Genomic DNA, 20,374 nt, shown 5'->3' with positions numbered 1-20,374 from the left:
TAGTCTATAATTTATTCTTGATCTTTGAACCGAAAGGAATAGCTTATGCTTTGTTTCTAAAAGTTTTATTACTACTACAAAGTTCCTGTACTTTGATATTAGTAATTAAATCGAAAGCAATAGTCTATCATTTGTTTCTGATAGTAAATCGAAAGCTATAGTTTGTACTATGTTTAAAAGTTTTTTTGTTGATAGAAAGTCTTTATATTTTGTCATTGATAATTAGACCGAAAGTAATAGTTTATACTTTGGTTCTGATAGTTGAATCGAAAGAAATAACCTATAATTTGTTTTCAAAAACAATAGTCTGTACTTTGTAAATTATTAATTGAGTCTAAAACAATAACTTACTTTATTTTTAATAGAATAATCGAATGCAGTGACTTATACTTTGTTTTTGGCAATTTAAGAACTGTAAAAATTCTATATTTTCAGCTGGACTTGTGTTAAGTTCATGAAGCATATTTGATATATAAACATAATAGATTTGAAAACAAGCTAAGAATATAAGTAATGTTAATTTTAAAAAGATAAATAGAAACTTATATGATAGTTGAACCGGAAACAATAGTCTTTAATTTGTTCTTGATCTTTGAACCGAAAGGAATAGCTTAGAAAACAGGAGTACGCCGAGAAAACTCACAGACACGGTGTTATTCATCACAAACTCATCTGACCGTGATGGAGCTAGGGACCTCATGCACCAGAGGTAAACGCTTAATCATTGCGCCACAGTGCCCCTTGTCTTGTGTAGAAAATATATCAGTTTGTAATGAAAGAGCTCTGTCTCGTTTCGAATCTCTTGACGAAAATTTTGTCTCGTCTTGTGCGCAACTATACGCAATTCGGTTAACACAGTTAACAGCCTCTGAATGAAAATAGTTATAGTTAGTGATGCTGATAATTTTTTTCTTTTTCACAAGCTTCAGTTTTAAAGAAAATCGTGAATTTTGTAACTGAAAATCTAGAAATTTTCTTTTAAAAATTCACAGAAATTCAATGACTTGTAGTGTAGGAACCTTCTTTTACAAAGTTCAAAAAAACTATATAATAGGTTATTCAAAACTCATGGATGCTTCTAAAAATCATGGAATTCACATTTTAGCTTGAAAACAATGAACAAGCGTTAAAAAAAAGGAAATATGATTCCATATGGGGTATTCAGAGCACAAGGGAATCAAATCCATTTACGAAAGTTATGATAAAAAGAGAAATAAAGTTAGCACGCTTAGCTACATTAAAAGGTCAACTTTTTTTTTTTTTTTTTAAGATTATAAGTTAATTACAATGTCTAGAAATGAATCTTTTAAGCTCTAAAAGGAGCTTCAGATAAATGTCTTAGTCCTAGGCTAGTCGAGAAAGCGTTACCCCCTGTAGCGAACGCGGCCAAAGTGGCTATTCAGTAATTTTACTTTCACCATATGTGTAAATCATACTGTGAGCCAGTCAGGGTTTCCAGGTCTTTTTTGCCAGGTCCAGGTGTGTAATAGCAGAGTTCCAATACTCTGCACAAACCATCTTCCAAACAGCTGTTTCTTGCTACAATCCCTTTGCCTGGCAACACGTCTTTCCTTTTTTTCCCTTCCTTTTGAAATCTTTTAAACAGCAGGCGGTCTATTGTTCCGACCCGCACCAAATACGCTCGAGCCGACGTTTTCCCAGCGATTTTATTGCTTTCGCGTTTATGATTAGCCATCTACATTTATTTACACGGTCAGCGTATTCCAAGAGTACGCATGAGCAATAAATACGCTTTGCGATCGCCTCAAATAGCCGGGTACTTAAAGATGAAATATATCCAAAATGGCCAAAAGTGTGCTTGACTATCTTGTTTACTGAATGTGCCGTAAGTTGTATCTCACATATTTGTTAAATTATTTGTTTGATAGATATAAATGCAAATTTGTCTTACAATATATAGCCTATACAAAATTGTAATGTGCCATTACAGTCTAATGATATTATGTTCTTAATAGGAGGGTGCCCGAAATTTTTTGCACCGACTGTACTTGATGTTTAACAAAAAATTTCTGGCTGGTCATATAATTCGTAATTCTGTTCGTTATTCTATTTCAAATTAACATGGAAAAACTGTAAAAAATTCATTAGGAATTATAGTTTTGGGAATCAATACCTTTATTTATATTTTAACTTAGTTATAAGTCTTGTATATGGATATGTAAATGGATTATTACAATTCTTACGGTGTCAGTGCTATCCGAAAATATAGATCCACTATTGGACGGAACTTTCCAGATCAAATAACCAATCTAAAATTCGACAGAATTTTCAGGACCACCCTTCACCTCTCTTTTAGATACCTAGGTCCTTCTAAAATCTAGTTTGATCCAGATTTTACCAAATTTTATTCGCTTCAAAGCCCCACCGCCAAAATGCTTAGTTTTGATTGGCTGATAAACCCACGCGATGATATTAGGGCGCAATTATTCCATTCTACGCCGGAAAATCTCGCTGACAACAGCCAGATTCGGATCGTCTAGCAGCAAAAACGTTGAAAAGGAGTAGAAAGCTGCAAAAAAGGTAATATTTGGGAGTTTTTTTTAACCTCTAAATCTCTGGAAGTCTCGAGGAGCCAAAAACTGTTAAATTTCCTAGTCAAAACTGGACAAAAAAGCAAAGATAGGAACCATAAGATAATGACGCCATGATTTCATCTGCCGATCGATATGGACAGGATTCAGAAGTAGTGTGATTTCTGTTTTTCTTTCCTAAAACCGGTTCAGAAGATCAGTGTTTCCCATCATATTTCTACCTCCCTATTTTCCTACTAATTGAGGGTTACAAGACCTGTCCATTATAGATTTGTTTATGTAGTTAGTGAGTGATTTTTTTTTTTAATTACATACATGGCGGTATTTAATTTTGTGGTAGTCAGTCCGGTAATCACAATGCACGTGTAAATTTCAGTAAGGGCTCCTATCTGACTCCCAAATTGGGAGTACGGCTTCCAGCGGGATGAGTTGAACATTCAGTTTGTTCCGGGTTCCTGCCCCTTCAGGGCAGGGGTCCTATTGCTAGCTAATACTCCGATATGTCCCCTCAGGGCATTAATTAAACAGGTTGATTTCAAGAATATGATTTAGTAAATATAAGGGCCAGTTGGCCCTGTTCATTTGTTTCCTTTCTTCCCCTTTCCTTTCATAGAGCCGATTTAAAATGGTAAAATATGAATGTTTTCTGTGTATATTTATTAGTATAACATGTATTAATGTAGTGTGTAGTATGAATGTGGCATGATGTGTCTTGTAGTTCGAGTAGTATGTGTATATTTGTAATGTAGTATCAGTGATAGTGATAATTAAGTGATGAAAGAGTGTGTTGGACAGTGTAGTATTTACTATGCGATAAATTTTTATTACTCCGTCATTAAGTGAACGTAATATAGTATAATAATTCCGTGTACAAGGTCACATTCAGTTGTTCAAGGGTTGATTACATCGTCGCTAGCCCTAGTGTTAAAAGTTAGTACTAACCGCCATTCTTCTGTCGAGGTGCTTAGTGATTTAGATTTCATGAAATTGACCTTTCTTTCCGAAATAAAACCTAGAAGGTATAATTCACAGCCCATATGAATGTACAGTTAGGTCAAGTGACCCAAAATTAATATATTCTGAAAGTTTCAACATTCTGCATAGTCTAGAAATCGAGATATTTAAGTAAATAAACAATACGTAAATTTTTTAACAGAAGTCGGGCGATATGATGCTAGTTCTTCGCTTTGGAATTATATTAGATGTTCATTTTTCTTCGTGGCTGTAGAATTTCATTGTTGATGCAGAATTTCATAAATATTAAATATTATCGCAGATAATTCTATTTTTCAGTGAACATACGTACGATTTTTTTTTTCGTTCTTAATAAAGCTACCAGGTATTACATAGTATTGTGTGTGTGTGAAAGAGTCTTGAGTTCGAGTGAGGTTGTCGTGCGGTGATCGGAATGGGAAATGTTTGTAGTGACTATAGATTTTAAAGTATTATGATGAAATGTGTATATAGGCTGGGCGTAGATAGAGGAAACAGGGTGTTCGTAAGATATAGCGTCGTAGTGAATGAAAAGAATGATGATACGAATATTATATGAATATTATTATGAATATGAATATGAAGTATATGAATATTATAGTAAATGAATATAGTAGATAGGACACCCATATAGTTAAAAATATATAGTAGCCCAGTGAGTACTTCGCCGCGTGTTGATATATAGATATTGAATAGAGACGTATAACTACAAACATCTCAGGTTCTGACCCCTGCACCATAATATCACGCGGACCGGAGGGCGATGTATAGTCGGACTACGGTAATACTTTGTAGTTTATGTGTTATAATAATAATCATCAACCATAGTAATACCATCTGATAGAATGGGTAGCATCATATAATCGCTGACTAGACATATTGAATATTAAATTGTGAAAAGACAGTGGTAGTTATACAACAGGGCTGTAGTGAATTATATTTTCTGGTCGGTTTTAACAATAGAATGTACCACTCCGTGAGATTTTTTTTTTCTTCACGTTACCTACTCAGGCTAGCTTACAATGTTCATGGAGGCGACATTCCTGATAGGGTTACAGAATCAAAACAATTAGTTATTGAAATTTATTTATCGCGTACCCGGATGTCGACCCCTAGTCCCTTTAAGTATTTTCATTTCTTTTCTTAGTTTAATTAGACGAGGGAAATTAACGACATCCCAGACCGTGGCGTGTCTGCGCGGGGTAGCTATCGGTGAGGTTTGGCATAGAAATCACCGATCCAAAATTCAGTTTATTTAATTTTTTTTTATTTCGGCAAATCATTAGTTAGGGATATCTTAGATAATACTTCTATTCTAGTTTCATTACTGTCCTCGAACCTTCTTAGTTTTTCTAAGGGGTCGAATATTTTTTTTTTACTTAGAGATTTCAAAATTGGGGACGCAGTTACCTGGTCCCTTTCCCCCTCTCCTTTTATCCTGCTGGTCTGGGCCGGATACGGGGATCGGATTTCAATCTTACAAGCCAACTCTTGTGGGATTGGGATCTGATGGACACAGAACTTGCATCCTTGGCAGCAGGGCGCCCCTTGAGTCTACGTATTTGAGTAGACCACCCTTTTTGGCATGTTAAGAATATTTTGGCTATGGATTTTGTTGAGAGCGAAATTCGACTTCTAACTTTGTAGCGTTAGTTATTTCTCACTTAAGTCTTTGGCGCCCCTATTCTTAGTCTTCCTTCTTCTCTATCTCTCTCTCTGTCTTCATTTTTTCAAGTTTTTTTAATTTTTTTTTCAACCTTCCCCCCCCCGAGATTTTGAACTTGTTACTTACGATTTATTTAACGTACAACTCTGATCTGAAATTACCAGCTGAGACGTTGCAAGACACGATTCATGAATGGAGTAGATAATGATTGGGTCCTCCATCACATTTTGACCTATCGCTGAAATGAACAAAGACTTAGTATTTGACGACACTTCGATTACGTTCTTTCACCGTCGTTCCTCTTAAGTTTTTTTTAATCCGTTGGTCACTTTCCTTTCTGTTTTGGTTTTCAATTACTTTGTAGTTAACCTGGGCCCAGAAATTGTATTTTGATTTACCTAGTTATATCTAGAAATGCTCTGTGTTACGTGCCTGCCTCACAAAGTTTTTTTTTTCCTTCATGATTTAAACACGAATTGATTATATAAAAGTTAAAAATTTATAGATGCGCGGTATCAGGTAGAAAAGCGATTTTCTTTTTCATATGTAATGTCGGAAGTCATTTGTTTTGGACAATGTTTGCAACCTTGTAAAGATTTTATTATTGGGGTGATTAATTTAAATGTGTGCGCATTTATTGAATATAAATATATATATATATATAGAGAGAGAGAGAAATGAATACGTCGAAATGTATATGTAATTAGTATGTGAATATGATTTTAAAGTAAAAGTATGATATTAAATGTATTATGAATATATGTAAGAGCGCTCGTGTCTGTTCCCCCTAAACGTGTATTGGTTGCTATAGTTTTACCAGTGAATTTTCTGACGAATTTAAGAATGTAGATTTTGTCATGAATACCGCCGTGCACTTAAGTAATTTTCCTTTTCTTTTGAATAAATGTAAATGATACCTCATGTAATTCTGTAATGGCATGTATTGGAAAGTAACGGCAGGTCTAAACGTAACCCATACCATAACGAATATTATTCCTGAACGACTAACCTAAAACCATTGTGGAAAGTGCACCTTGAATCCTTCTCACCTGCATATGTATCCTATGACTTGACCAGTTTTTTTTCTTCTATCCTCAATTTGAACCATCATACTCCGTACACCTGTGGAAGATCGTTTTTTTTTTTTAATTAAATCCGAACCATGCATATAAACATACACGAAAGTGATCCTAATGAAAGGTCTCATGACGTGTCCCAGTGTTGGATAAATAATTTGAAATTATTCGATTAATAAGTTTGGAAATAGACCGTCTAAGAGGAGAAACATCCTCTGGTGAAAGTGATTTTTCGAAATCCCTGGATGGATATAAAGCGTCGTAGTGTGCGATTGCAGATAAAAACTGTTAAGAGTTACAACCTAAATATAGTCAATGAATGGTTTTTGTAAACCAATAGATATATATATATATATATATAGAGATATATATAAACACAAACTAAGTCAAATGGAGCGAAATGTTTTGGACACTATGAGTAGTGCGTGATTTGTGATTTGAACGCTCAAAATCATTAATATTTTATTACCCTATGTGAGGTAGAGACTCATATAAGTTCTAATACACCAAAAAGTTTTTTTTTCTTTCCTCTTTGTCCAATTTTTTTTTTTAAAGTGAAATAAGTGTCTTCTTTGCATATGTCGCAAATCATAATTTTGCTTTAGCATGCCTAAGATATGATATATGTAATAATTCCTTTTTCTTTTCTTTTGTCAATATGATTGAATATATAAAAATTTACTAAAATATAACACTATGTACTCTATTAATATATAACTAAGAATTTGTGCTTTTAATATTTTTTTTCCATAATTATTTGTTTTGTCTTTTCTTTTCACTATGAATGTAATAAACTATTTGTACCCTTGTAGCTAGTTGATTTTCCTTTAAACATATATACACTGTCCTGAGTGAGTGAGTGTGTGAATGCATGATAGATTTAATTTAAGTAATTTTAGTAATATCATTTGTCATATTAACATCTGTAATATATGTGTCATGTTTTAATATATGTGTTAAGGTAAATAACCTAGGTCATGAAGGACCGTCACTAACGGTTTAAATCGGCTCGAGGAGTGAAGCAAAAATAGCAAGAATAAGCCTAAATACGACATCTTTCTTCCAGGAAGTTGAGATTCTTATTGATACGATACATAAATTTATATTGAGTTTATAAGTTTGATTTTTTTTTTCTTGGCTAATTCATATGTGTGGTCGATCCTAGAGAACAGAGTTCAGATGCTGGATGGTTATCAATCACCGGTTGGAATAACATTACAAAGAATTAAATTTCACCTTTCTCGTTTCCAGGTCTAGGCCTGGGCAACCCCACGATCGTGGTGCCTGGAGCTAGGTCTGGGTGGTATGAGGGAACATGTGTCTATTTCGAAGCATTCCAAAATTGATTAGTTGTTAATAACATTTAGAATGATTCATCTTTCAACGACTTTCTCGACTTCTTACTATATTTCCGGAATTATCCAGTAATCTGCTTCTTATTAAAATACCATATTTCTTTTCTTTCTTCCTTACCTACCTCCTTCTTTTACCCTTCTACTTTCTTCTCTTTCTTTTCTATTTCTAATTGAAAGAAAACGGAATCATGATTGAGAGTAGTCGCTATTGGCACGGTCAATAAGTTGTTTCGATGAGTTTTCTTCGGGAGTCCGATATGGAATAATTAACAATAACAAAAGATTTATTGGAAGTTACTTTATTGAAGAATAATCATGATTTCGATTAGTAGATGATGTTTCGTAAATCGTCCTCGTTAAAGAAAATTAATTTTAGCGACTCCTCTCCAACTCTACATTAGCTTTTTATCTTCGTTAAATTTTTACGTCTTCTTTCAATTCTGGCTAACCGTGACAGGATCTGTTGCCCTAGAAACGACGGTTTCTATGGCAACGGACAGAAGTTTTCTTTCAATATTGGCGACCGTTGACATCGGACAGTTACCATGGAAACAATTGTTTTCCCTGGTAACGAATCTGAAATTATTTATTAAACACTGTTTAGGATCGAGCACATATTGACTTGGCCACAAAAGGTGCATAATTAAAAAGTTATAGTGAGATTAAATAGTCGTAGTCATTGGCTGTTCTGCTATCTTTGTCTCTCTCTGTAGAAAGGGGGAAATGAAGGAATTTGTCAAAGTAAATTCTAAAATTTGAAAATGCTGGAAGTTGACCCAAGGAGGGAATTAGATAGGAGTCCCTTAATTTATGAATAGTACTTGAATAATAAGTCTTGTTAGTTGATAAGTATATAATTGCATGTGTTTATATTGTGTCTTTTTGGGTGTAAGCTATGGCAACCAATAGAGAAGTCGTATCACACGAGAACGCGGAAGTCTCATGTACACAATGTACTTTAGAAAGTAGTGAGAAAAGAGCTCGCGTCTCTCGTAGGCTAGTGAGGTGTCACGAATGTGGGCTGAAATGGATCCATTTCAGTTGTATTAATTTAGAGGATACTGCGGAAAATGCAGAAAAGGTCCGGGCTGGTGAGATAGTCAAATATTGTAAAGAATGTGAGGGGAAGCTCCACCAGTCGCGTGAACCCATGAGTTTATCCTCTGAAAAAGAAAATGAGCATCCCGATTCGGACGGTGAGCGAGGGTATAGTACTCCGAAAAACCGAGGCCAAATATCTCCAGTGGAGATATCTGACCTCGATGATGATGAAAGAGATGGGGATCCAATTGGTGATAAACCCAAAGAAAAGCAAAGGAAGACTGGGTCGTCTAATAATGACGCTCTCCTCCTTTCATTACAACAAATGCTACAGGAAATGAGACGCGAAATGAATGAAAATAGCCGGGAAATGAGACGCGAAATAAATGAAAAAATAGATGAAAATAGCCTGGAAATGAGACGCGAAATGAATGAAAATAGCCTGGAAATGAGACGCGAAATGAATAAGAATAGCCGGGAAATGAATGAAAAAATAGATGCCTCGAACCGAGAAACCGAATCTCGATTCGAAGTATTAACTCACAAAATAGACAACATATGTTTGGACTTTGCTTCCTCAATAAACAAATTGAGAGAGCAAACGTCTACTGACATCGATTTGGTCAGATGCGAGGCTCAACAGTCCATAAAGCAACTTCAGCAGGAGACTGAAAGTAAATTAGATCATGTAAATTCTGAAATCGAACAAATAGATACTAAATTGCACAAGATTAACAATAAATTAGAAACACAGCAGGCCGAAATTGATAGTTTAAAGTCAACCTTGTCAGACTTATCATTGAAAACCGAACTGGAAGTAACTGACCAGAAAGTTTCGAAAATTCAAAATGAGATAGCAAATATTCAAAAAGAAATGACAAAATCTAGTCGCGAAAAATCAGAGGTAACCTATCCTTTCCCCGGTAGCGATTCCTCAGAAATATTACCCGCTACAACTACCCGTGGCGCAGGAAAAGAAAATTTAACGTCAGTTGATGCACGGGATATTGCGACTCACTACCCCATGTATCGGTCAGAACCCAAGTCGTGGTTCAATTCCAATAGTGTGCCGAATCAGTCGAGTGTTGTGACGACTACGGTCACTAGCGTGAGTGCTCCCTCCTTACATGGAGGTATACAATCACATAGTGTGTTGCCGGGAAGAGGAGATGGGTGCCATTCTGAGTCGTTGTTCATGGGTGCGATTGGTCCGGGGATGGAGCCCAACATACTCAATACGACCAACAGAATCCCTTTCACTTACATGGGTAATTATAACACCGCTACTACGTCGTCGGTGGTAAATCCGGTGACGACTCCGATTTTACAGGATAATATGTTAATTCCCACCAACAATTCCCCTACTTATGTTAGTATGAGCTCTAAAGTGTCCCTCCGGGATATTGAACGTTTTCCCACGTTTGATGGGAACATTGCGAACTGGTTGCCTCGTGTTTTCCTGCTACCTAAAAGGTGAACTCACAATTTCCAAAATCTTAAACTTTTCAACTGTACTGAGGACAAAAAACGGGAACTTCTATCTCAATACCCAAAGTGAATGTTACACTGTCTCATTTGAGTGTATGAGAGTATGAGTGAGTAGTTAGTTTATTAGTATTAATACATGTTAATTCTATTCGACAAAATTTTGTTATTCAAACAAAATTTTTTTTAACGACGCCGGGGAACTGTAATGTGCCATTACAGTCTAATGATATTATGTTCTTAATAGGAGGGTGCCCAAAATTTTTTGCACCGACTGTACTTGATGTTTAACAAAAAATTTCTGGCTGGTCATATAATTCGTAATTCTGTTCGTTATTCTATTTCAAATTAACATGGAAAAACTGTAAAAAATTCATTAGGAATTATAGTTTTGGGAATCAATACCTTTATTTATATTTTAACTTAGTTATAAGTCTTGTATATGGATATGTAAATGGATTATTACAATTCTTACGGTGTCAGTGCTATCCGAAAATATAGATCCACTATTGGACGGAACTTTCCAGATCAAATAACCAATCTAAAATTCGACAGAATTTTCAGGACCACCCTTCACCTCTCTTTTAGATACCTAGGTCCTTCTAAAATCTAGTTTGATCCAGATTTTACCAAATTTTATTCGCTTCAAAGCCCCACCGCCAAAATGCTTAGTTTTGATTGGCTGATAAACCCACGCGATGATATTAGGGCGCAATTATTCCATTCTACGCCGGAAAATCTCGCTGACAACAGCCAGATTCGGATCGTCTAGCAGCAAAAACGTTGAAAAGGAGTAGAAAGCTGCAAAAAAGGTAATATTTGGGAGTTTTTTTTAACCTCTAAATCTCTGGAAGTCTCGAGGAGCCAAAAACTGTTAAATTTCCTAGTCAAAACTGGACAAAAAAGCAAAGATAGGAACCATAAGATAATGACGCCATGATTTCATCTGCCGATCGATATGGACAGGATTCAGAAGTAGTGTGATTTCTGTTTTTCTTTCCTAAAACCGGTTCAGAAGATCAGTGTTTCCCATCATATTTCTACCTCCCAATTTTCCTACTAATTGAGGGTTACAAGACCTGTCCATTATAGATTTGTTTATGTAGTTAGTGAGTGATTTTTTTTTAATTACATACATGGCGGTATTTAATTTTGTGGTAGTCAGTCCGGTAATCACAATGCACGTGTAAATTTCAGTAAGGGCTCCTATCTGACTCCCAAATTGGGAGTACGGCTTCCAGCGGGATGAGTTGAACATTCAGTTTGTTCCGGGTTCCTGCCCCTTCAGGGCAGGGGTCCTATTGCTAGCTAATACTCCGATATGTCCCCTCAGGGCATTAATTAAACAGGTTGATTTCAAGAATATGATTTAGTAAATATAAGGGCCAGTTGGCCCTGTTCATTTGTTTCCTTTCTTCCCCTTTCCTTTCATAGAGCCGATTTAAAATGGTAAAATATGAATGTTTTCTGTGTATATTTATTAGTATAACATGTATTAATGTAGTGTGTAGTATGAATGTGGCATGATGTGTCTTGTAGTTCGAGTAGTATGTGTATATTTGTAATGTAGTATCAGTGATAGTGATAATTAAGTGATGAAAGAGTGTGTTGGACAATGTAGTATTTACTATGCGATAAATTTTTATTACTCCGTCATTAAGTGAACGTAATATAGTATAATAATTCCGTGTACAAGGTCACATTCAGTTGTTCAAGGGTTGATTACATCGTCGCTAGCCCTAGTGTTAAAAGTTAGTACTAACCGCCATTCTTCTGTCGAGGTGCTTAGTGATTTAGATTTCATGAAATTGACCTTTCTTTCCGAAATAAAACCTAGAAGGTATAATTCACAGCCCATATGAATGTACAGTTAGGTCAAGTGACCCAAAATTAATATATTCTGAAAGTTTCAACATTCTGCATAGTCTAGAAATCGAGATATTTAAGTAAATAAACAATACGTAAATTTTTTAACAGAAGTCGGGCGATATGATGCTAGTTCTTCGCTTTGGAATTATATTAGATGTTCATTTTTCTTCGTGGCTGTAGAATTTCATTGTTGATGCAGAATTTCATAAATATTAAATATTATCGCAGATAATTCTATTTTTCAGTGAACATACGTACGATTTTTTTTTCGTTCTTAATAAAGCTACCAGGTATTACATAGTATTGTGTGTGTGTGAAAGAGTCTTGAGTTCGAGTGAGGTTGTCGTGCGGTGATCGGAATGGGAAATGTTTGTAGTGACTATAGATTTTAAAGTATTATGATGAAATGTGTATATAGGCTGGGCGTAGATAGAGGAAACAGGGTGTTCGTAAGATATAGCGTCGTAGTGAATGAAAAGAATGATGATACGAATATTATATGAATATTATTATGAATATGAATATGAAGTATATGAATATTATAGTAAATGAATATAGTAGATAGGACACCCATATAGTTAAAAATATATAGTAGCCCAGTGAGTACTTCGCCGCGTGTTGATATATAGATATTGAATAGAGACGTATAACTACAAACATCTCAGGTTCTGACCCCTGCACCATAATATCACGCGGACCGGAGGGCGATGTATAGTCGGACTACGGTAATACTTTGTAGTTTATGTGTTATAATAATAATCATCAACCATAGTAATACCATCTGATAGAATGGGTAGCATCATATAATCGCTGACTAGACATATTGAATATTAAATTGTGAAAAGACAGTGGTAGTTATACAACAGGGCTGTAGTGAATTATATTTTCTGGTCGGTTTTAACAATAGAATGTACCACTCCGTGAGATTTTTTTTTCTTCACGTTACCTACTCAGGCTAGCTTACAATGTTCATGGAGGCGACATTCCTGATAGGGTTACAGAATCAAAACAATTAGTTATTGAAATTTATTTATCGCGTACCCGGATGTCGACCCTAGTCCCTTTAAGTATTTTCATTTCTTTTCTTAGTTTAATTAGACGAGGGAAATTAACGACATCCCAGACCGTGGCGTGTCTGCGCGGGGTAGCTATCGGTGAGGTTTGGCATAGAAATCACCGATCCAAAATTCAGTTTATTTAATTTTTTTTTATTTCGGCAAATCATTAGTTAGGGATATCTTAGATAATACTTCTATTCTAGTTTCATTACTGTCCTCGAACCTTCTTAGTTTTTCTAAGGGGTCGAATATTTTTTTTTTTACTTAGAGATTTCAAAATTGGGGACGCAGTTACCTGGTCCCTTTCCCCCTCTCCTTTTATCCTGCTGGTCTGGGCCGGATACGGGGATCGGATTTCAATCTTACAAGCCAACTCTTGTGGGATTGGGATCTGATGGACACAGAACTTGCATCCTTGGCAGCAGGGCGCCCCTTGAGTCTACGTATTTGAGTAGACCACCCTTTTTGGCATGTTAAGAATATTTTGGCTATGGATTTTGTTGAGAGCGAAATTCGACTTCTAACTTTGTAGCGTTAGTTATTTCTCACTTAAGTCTTTGGCGCCCCTATTCTTAGTCTTCCTTCTTCTCTATCTCTCTCTCTGTCTTCATTTCTTCAAGTTTTTTTAATTTTTTTTTCAACCTTCCCCCCCCCCCCCCCCGAGATTCTGAACTTGTTACTTACGATTTATTTAACGTACAACTCTGATCTGAAATTACCAGCTGAGACGTTGCAAGACACGATTCATGAATGGAGTAGATAATGATTGGGTCCTCCATCACATTTTGACCTATCGCTGAAATGAACAAAGACTTAGTATTTGACGACACTTCGATTACGTTCTTTCACCGTCGTTCCTCTTAAGTTTTTTTTAATCCGTTGGTCACTTTCCTTTCTGTTTTGGTTTTCAATTACTTTGTAGTTAACCTGGGCCCAGAAATTGTATTTTGATTTACCTAGTTATATCTAGAAATGCTCTGTGTTACGTGCCTGCCTCACAAAGTTTTTTTTTCCTTCATGATTTAAACACGAATTGATTATATAAAAGTTAAAAATTTATAGATGCGCGGTATCAGGTAGAAAAGCGATTTTCTTTTTCATATGTAATGTCGGAAGTCATTTGTTTTGGACAATGTTTGCAACCTTGTAAAGATTTTATTATTGGGGTGATTAATTTAAATGTGTGCGCATTTATTGAATATAAATATATATATATATATATAGAGAGAAATGAATACGTCGAAATGTATATGTAATTAGTATGTGAATATGATTTTAAAGTAAAAGTATGATATTAAATGTATTATGAATATATGTAAGAGCGCTCGTGTCTGTTCCCCCTAAACGTGTATTGGTTGCTATAGTTTTACCAGTGAATTTTCTGACGAATTTAAGAATGTAGATTTTGTCATGAATACCGCCGTGCACTTAAGTAATTTTCCTTTTCTTTTGAATAAATGTAAATGATACCTCATGTAATTCTGTAATGGCATGTATTGGAAAGTAACGGCAGGTCTAAACGTAACCCATACCATAACGAATATTATTCCTGAACGACTAACCTAAAACCATTGTGGAAAGTGCACCTTGAATCCTTCTCACCTGCATATGTATCCTATGACTTGACCAGTTTTTTTTTTTCTTTCTTCTATCCTCAATTTGAACCATCATACTCCGTACACCTGTGGAAGATCGTTTTTTTTTTTAATTAAATCCGAACCATGCATATAAACATACACGAAAGTGATCCTAATGAAAGGTCTCATGACGTGTCCCAGTGTTGGATAAATAATTTGAAATTATTCGATTAATAAGTTTGGAAATAGACCGTCTAAGAGGAGAAACATCCTCTGGTGAAAGTGATTTTTCGAAATCCCTGGATGGATATAAAGCGTCGTAGTGTGCGATTGCAGATAAAAACTGTTAAGAGTTACAACCTAAATATAGTCAATGAATGGTTTTTGTAAACCAATAGATATATATATATATATATATATATATAGAGATATATATAAACACAAACTAAGTCAAATGGAGCGAAATGTTTTGGACACTATGAGTAGTGCGTGATTTGTGATTTGAACGCTCAAAATCATTAATATTTTATTACCCTATGTGAGGTAGAGACTCATATAAGTTCTAATACACCAAAAAGTTTTTTTTTCTTTCCTCTTTGTCCAATTTTTTTTTTAAAGTGAAATAAGTGTGTTCTTTGCATATGTCGCAAATCATAATTTTGCTTTAGCATGCCTAAGATATGATATATGTAATAATTCCTTTTTCTTTTCTTTTGTCAATATGATTGAATATATAAAAATTTACTAAAATATAACACTATGTACTCTATTAATATATAACTAAGAATTTGTGCTTTTAATATTTTTTTTCCATAATTATTTGTTTTGTCTTTTCTTTTCACTATGAATGTAATAAACTATTTGTACCCTTGTAGCTAGTTGATTTTCCTTTAAACATATATACACTGTCCTGAGTGAGTGAGTGTGTGAATGCATGATAGATTTAATTTAAGTAATTTTAGTAATATCATTTGTCATATTAACATCTGTAATATATGTGTCATGTTTTAATATATGTGTTAAGGTAAATAACCTAGGTCATGAAGGACCGTCACTAACGGTTTAAATCGGCTCGAGGAGTGAAGCAAAAATAGCAAGAATAAGCCTAAATACGACATCTTTCTTCCAGGAAGTTGAGATTCTTATTGATACGATACATAAATTTATATTGAGTTTATAAGTTTGATTTTTTTTTTCTTGGCTAATTCATATGTGTGGTCGATCCTAGAGAACAGAGTTCAGATGCTGGATGGTTATCAATCACCGGTTGGAATAACATTACAAAGAATTAAATTTCACCTTTCTCGTTTCCAGGTCTAGGCCTGGGCAACCCCACGATCGTGGTGCCTGGAGCTAGGTCTGGGTGGTATGAGGGAACATGTGTCTATTTCGAAGCATTCCAAAATTGATTAGTTGTTAATAACATTTAGAATGATTCATCTTTCAACGACTTTCTCGACTTCTTACTATATTTCCGGAATTATCCAGTAATCTGCTTCTTATTAAAATACCATATTTCTTTTCTTTCTTCCTTACCTACCTCCTTCTTTTACCCTTCTACTTTCTTCTCTTTCTTTTCTATTTCTAATTGAAAGAAAACGGAATCATGATTGAGAGTAGTCGCTATTGGCACGGTCAATAAGTTGTTTCGATGAGTTTTCTTCGGGAGTCCGATATGGAATAATTAACAATAACAAAAGATTTATTGGAAGTTACTTTATTGAAGAATAATCATGATTTCGATTAGTAGATGATGTTTCGTAAATCGTCCTCGTTAAAGAAAGTTAATATTTAGCGACTCCTCTACATTGCGTATTATTTTCTTCGTTTACATATTTTTTTTTAATTGCGTTTTCTTTCAAAATAAAATTCTTTAGCCTATCTCTTTCTAGAATCTAAATATTATCTCTTTATCTTTGTAGTGTCTGAAGGCAGATCTGGACACCCCGTTGTGACTTCATCAGATATCACTTCAAGTTTGGCTGCTGCAGAAAGTAGGCTTAAAACTTCAGACCTTCACGCTCTAAGCATTTTCACATCATCAACAGGCCTAGGATCAAATCCCAGGCAAACCACGTCTCCTGAATTATCCATCACAGTCACAGATGCGCCACCTTCATCATCGTCATCATCGTCGACGTCGTCGCAGCTAAACGGAACTACTACAGCCAATGGTCGGGATGGTGCACATCACAGATCAGGTTCAACGGGTTCAGCAGCTACTGCCCCACCATCGCTGCCCCTAACGTCGCTAATTGGGACAGCAGGACATCACTTAGGAGCACTTCATAATGGTTTACCATCTTTTCTTAGTGGTCACGGCTATTATGGGTCAGGGGCGGCTAGTAGTTTGTTCTTAAATGCCCCATTATTGCCTCCTTCATTATTATATTCCCAGCTCTATGGTGCGCACAATCAGTTACAACATTTTCACGGTACATCAGACTTGCAAAGTGCAGTTATGGCACATCTGACGTCACAAAGAACTAACGCGTATTCTGGTGATAGTGAATTGTCATCAGTGTCAAAAACAAAAGACGAAACAACCGCGCTCGATTGTAAAATAGGTGTTGAGTGTAAGCCAGTGATAACAGACGTTACAAACAATAATAACAATAATACTAGTAAGAAACTATCGACAACAAAACATAGCCAAAGTGTAACGACATCTTGTGTTACGTCATCTAAGACATTGTTGACGACACAGAACGGAATTTCGTCATCGACAACGACTACGACACCGACGACCACAACCAGTGCATCAACGACGAGACATTCCGATGTTTGGCGACCGTACTAGCAGTGAACGTGTGTGTTTTTGTTTGTTTATTTTGTTTATGTGTAAAACAATCAAATATGAATGATGGAACAAAAGAATTTTAAAGAATCACTACTTAATTCAAGAAAGCACATTCTTATAAAGACCATTGTTAAATAAATTCCTTTCTTGTTTTTCTGCCTTCTTTCGTGATGAATGGATTTCAGACTGACACCGGTGCTCTGCCATGCTTATGTCATAACTTATTTCTTTCTTAGTGATGTGATCCCACATATTATTAATATATTTAAGAGAAATATACACAATAAAGATATCTTTATGTTTGTTGTTTGAATGGAAAGAGAGATCTTATGTCTAAAAAATAAATAATCTTTAAAAAAAATGTTTCTTTTGTTCATTAATTATCTTCCATCACTTGATATTCATTGAAACTTGTGTAATAAAGTTTAGTAATATCTTGGAGAGATTTGCAACAGAAACGCAAATATTTTTCAATGACATCAATAAAACATGTAATATTTTGTTTAAGATGTTATACTACTGAGACATAATTTTCACATTATTTGATAATGTTGCTAGTGAAACATTTTGCAGAAATGTTTGTTTCACTGTTATCATTGAAAAACATATGACCCAATACGCTAAAATATGGTCATTTTTTTAAACATTTGCAACTCTCTGCAAGGTATTTCTAGAGAACTCAAAAATAACTAGCTAAATTTGTGTGTTGTAGTGGAGCCATCTTGATTTTGATTTTGAGTTCAGTTCCGTTCAGCTTCTATTGGGAATCGAACCCGGGTCTCCCACGCATTGTGCTGGAACCATCTTTAAATCAATAATGTATAAATCTTAAACCAAAAATTCAATTATTATTCAAACATGATTTGTTTCAAGGTGTTTTGGTGTAGCGTATTTACGTGTGGAAGGAACATATTTCTCTCTCACTAACTATATCTGCTGATGATGTAGATGGCTTCCCTCTTATGAACCTGAAAACGATTCGTCAGTATATATCGATAAATGAGTCTAAACGCTCAGTCCACTGGATTCACTACTTATCCAGTGGAACTTAGAATGAGGATAGGTGGTATTTGAGAGTGTTATTTCTCATAGAGCAGGTTGAATTCAGAGTTATCGGCTGAATTCACACTTGCACATTCCGCTGTATATCTCTAGAAGATTAAGATGTTGATCTGCTAGTTACGGGTGACTATTCTAGAGACTGAATGAATGAAACAAGGAAATCCTCAGTTTATACGCCGAGGGAGAGACAATACTGAAACGTGGAAAATCCAAAATCTCGGTAAGTGTGCAGAAAATTGTCAATTTGAGAGAAATGCCTTCTTCTGCATAAGTAACTAGGAAATTCTTACAGTTTGTTACAATTCATTGCGTACATAGGTTTACATGACACAGAAGTCAACAGAAGTTATACATTGGGCTTTGCAATCTAGTTAATGAGACTTATCCTTGAATAAATTAATCAACTTTAGACGACAAAGAATATTCCCATATACAGACTAAAGTAACCACTGTCCCTACATAAGTTTCACTTAATCACTTTGTCGCTTGGTTTCACAAAATTTCTTCAAAATTAATCACGTTATTTTAAAGATAAAATTTACGAAGAAGCACCCAATTACTTAACCAAGAAGTTTTTCGCTTTAGATTATCCGATAGGATATGAATGAATATGATTATTCGTAATTGATGATTGACAATACGTCACACGAACTTGATTTGTAGCAAATTTTGATGTGTATAGCAAAGTTGCCAGATCTTACATTTTCCCCAAAGTTTTTTTTTTTTTTTTTTTTTGACATTGTTCGTTATACGTTCTTATTTTCCCCATAAAACGAATTCTTTTGTTTCTTTTAGTAAATAAAAGAAATTATATTCCTAATCCTGGACACTTTGCCTTTTTAAGTTAATGCAAATAATAATAATAATAATAATAATAATAATAATAATAATAATAATAATAATAATAATAATAATAATAATAACTACTACTACTACTAATAATAATAATAGGAAGTGTTTTGTCACACTTACGACTCAACGATGTAACATAGTATTCAGAGAAAAAACGCAACATGTTATCTCGTATATATTCGGCATTCCATCCAACCGAATCATTTGGTTTTAATAGGGGGCGCGGTGGCTCAGAGGTAGAGCGTTCAGAGGTAGAGCGTTCACCTCTGGTGCTTGGGGTCCCGGGTTCGATCCCAGCCCCCGCCAAGTGAACTTTGTGGTGGACAAACATTGAGCTCGTGGGTTTTCTCTGGGTTCTCCCACTTTCTTCATTTCACTCATCTCTCATCATCACCGTCTCCTTTAGCCTAACTGGCATAACCGTGGGACGTAAAACTCAAAGATTTCATTTCATTTTTCATTTGGTTTTAAGTATCTTCTTTGCCTGTCAACATAGACTCGGTCATATCGCAGTTTCGATCGATAATAATATTCTGATGGGGAAAACAAAATCTACTGTAAACTGATAAAAGCAGGACTCTAAGTGGTTGTAAATTTCGATGTTCTGCAAGTAATTTTTTTGAACGTATAAGAAAGGATGTGAGACTGTGAAGAGATGGAAGCCTTTATTAAAATACAATTAAAAGGTAACAAAGATTTATGTAATAGTATTCTGGCGATATTGTTATCGTATGTACGATTGGTTTCTATTGAGTTTAGTATCTTTTCCAGCACCGGGATCATATGAGACGAGAATCTACAGGTTAACGTGGGATCCGAACCACATGAACTCCCACTAGGAATTGTAATATACTATTAAGGACCTTGTGTGCTACCAATATTTTAAATGAAACTGTCGCAGTTTCCCATTAAAATTATTCTACATTACTATATGAATCCATATGTGTTTGATATATGCAAATTGTGAATATCATCTCTACCATTTCTC

The 20,374-nt window shown here is 35.0% G+C and overlaps 1 protein-coding gene across 2 annotated transcripts in view; it reads left to right on the top strand.

The window, feature by feature from the left end:
* LOC145662868 (uncharacterized) overlaps window positions 1–17,522 on the top strand; it is a 219,970-nt gene extending 202,448 nt beyond the window's left edge. For both annotated transcript variants that reach the window (XM_081728821.1, XM_081728822.1), the window contains exon 5: window positions 16,595–17,522. In XM_081728821.1, coding sequence (XP_081584947.1) covers window positions 16,595–17,472 — 878 coding nt within the window. In that variant the 3' untranslated portion in view covers window positions 17,473–17,522. The remainder of the gene's footprint in view (window positions 1–16,594) is intronic.
* Window positions 17,523–20,374: the final 2,852 nt, after the last annotated feature.

This window comes from Thermobia domestica, chromosome 10 (genome assembly GCF_964235325.1).
Source record: "Thermobia domestica chromosome 10, izTheDome1.hap1.1, whole genome shotgun sequence".
Lineage (NCBI taxonomy): Eukaryota > Metazoa > Arthropoda > Insecta > Zygentoma > Lepismatidae > Thermobia > Thermobia domestica.
This window is presented reverse-complemented; position numbering and strand designations above follow the sequence as displayed.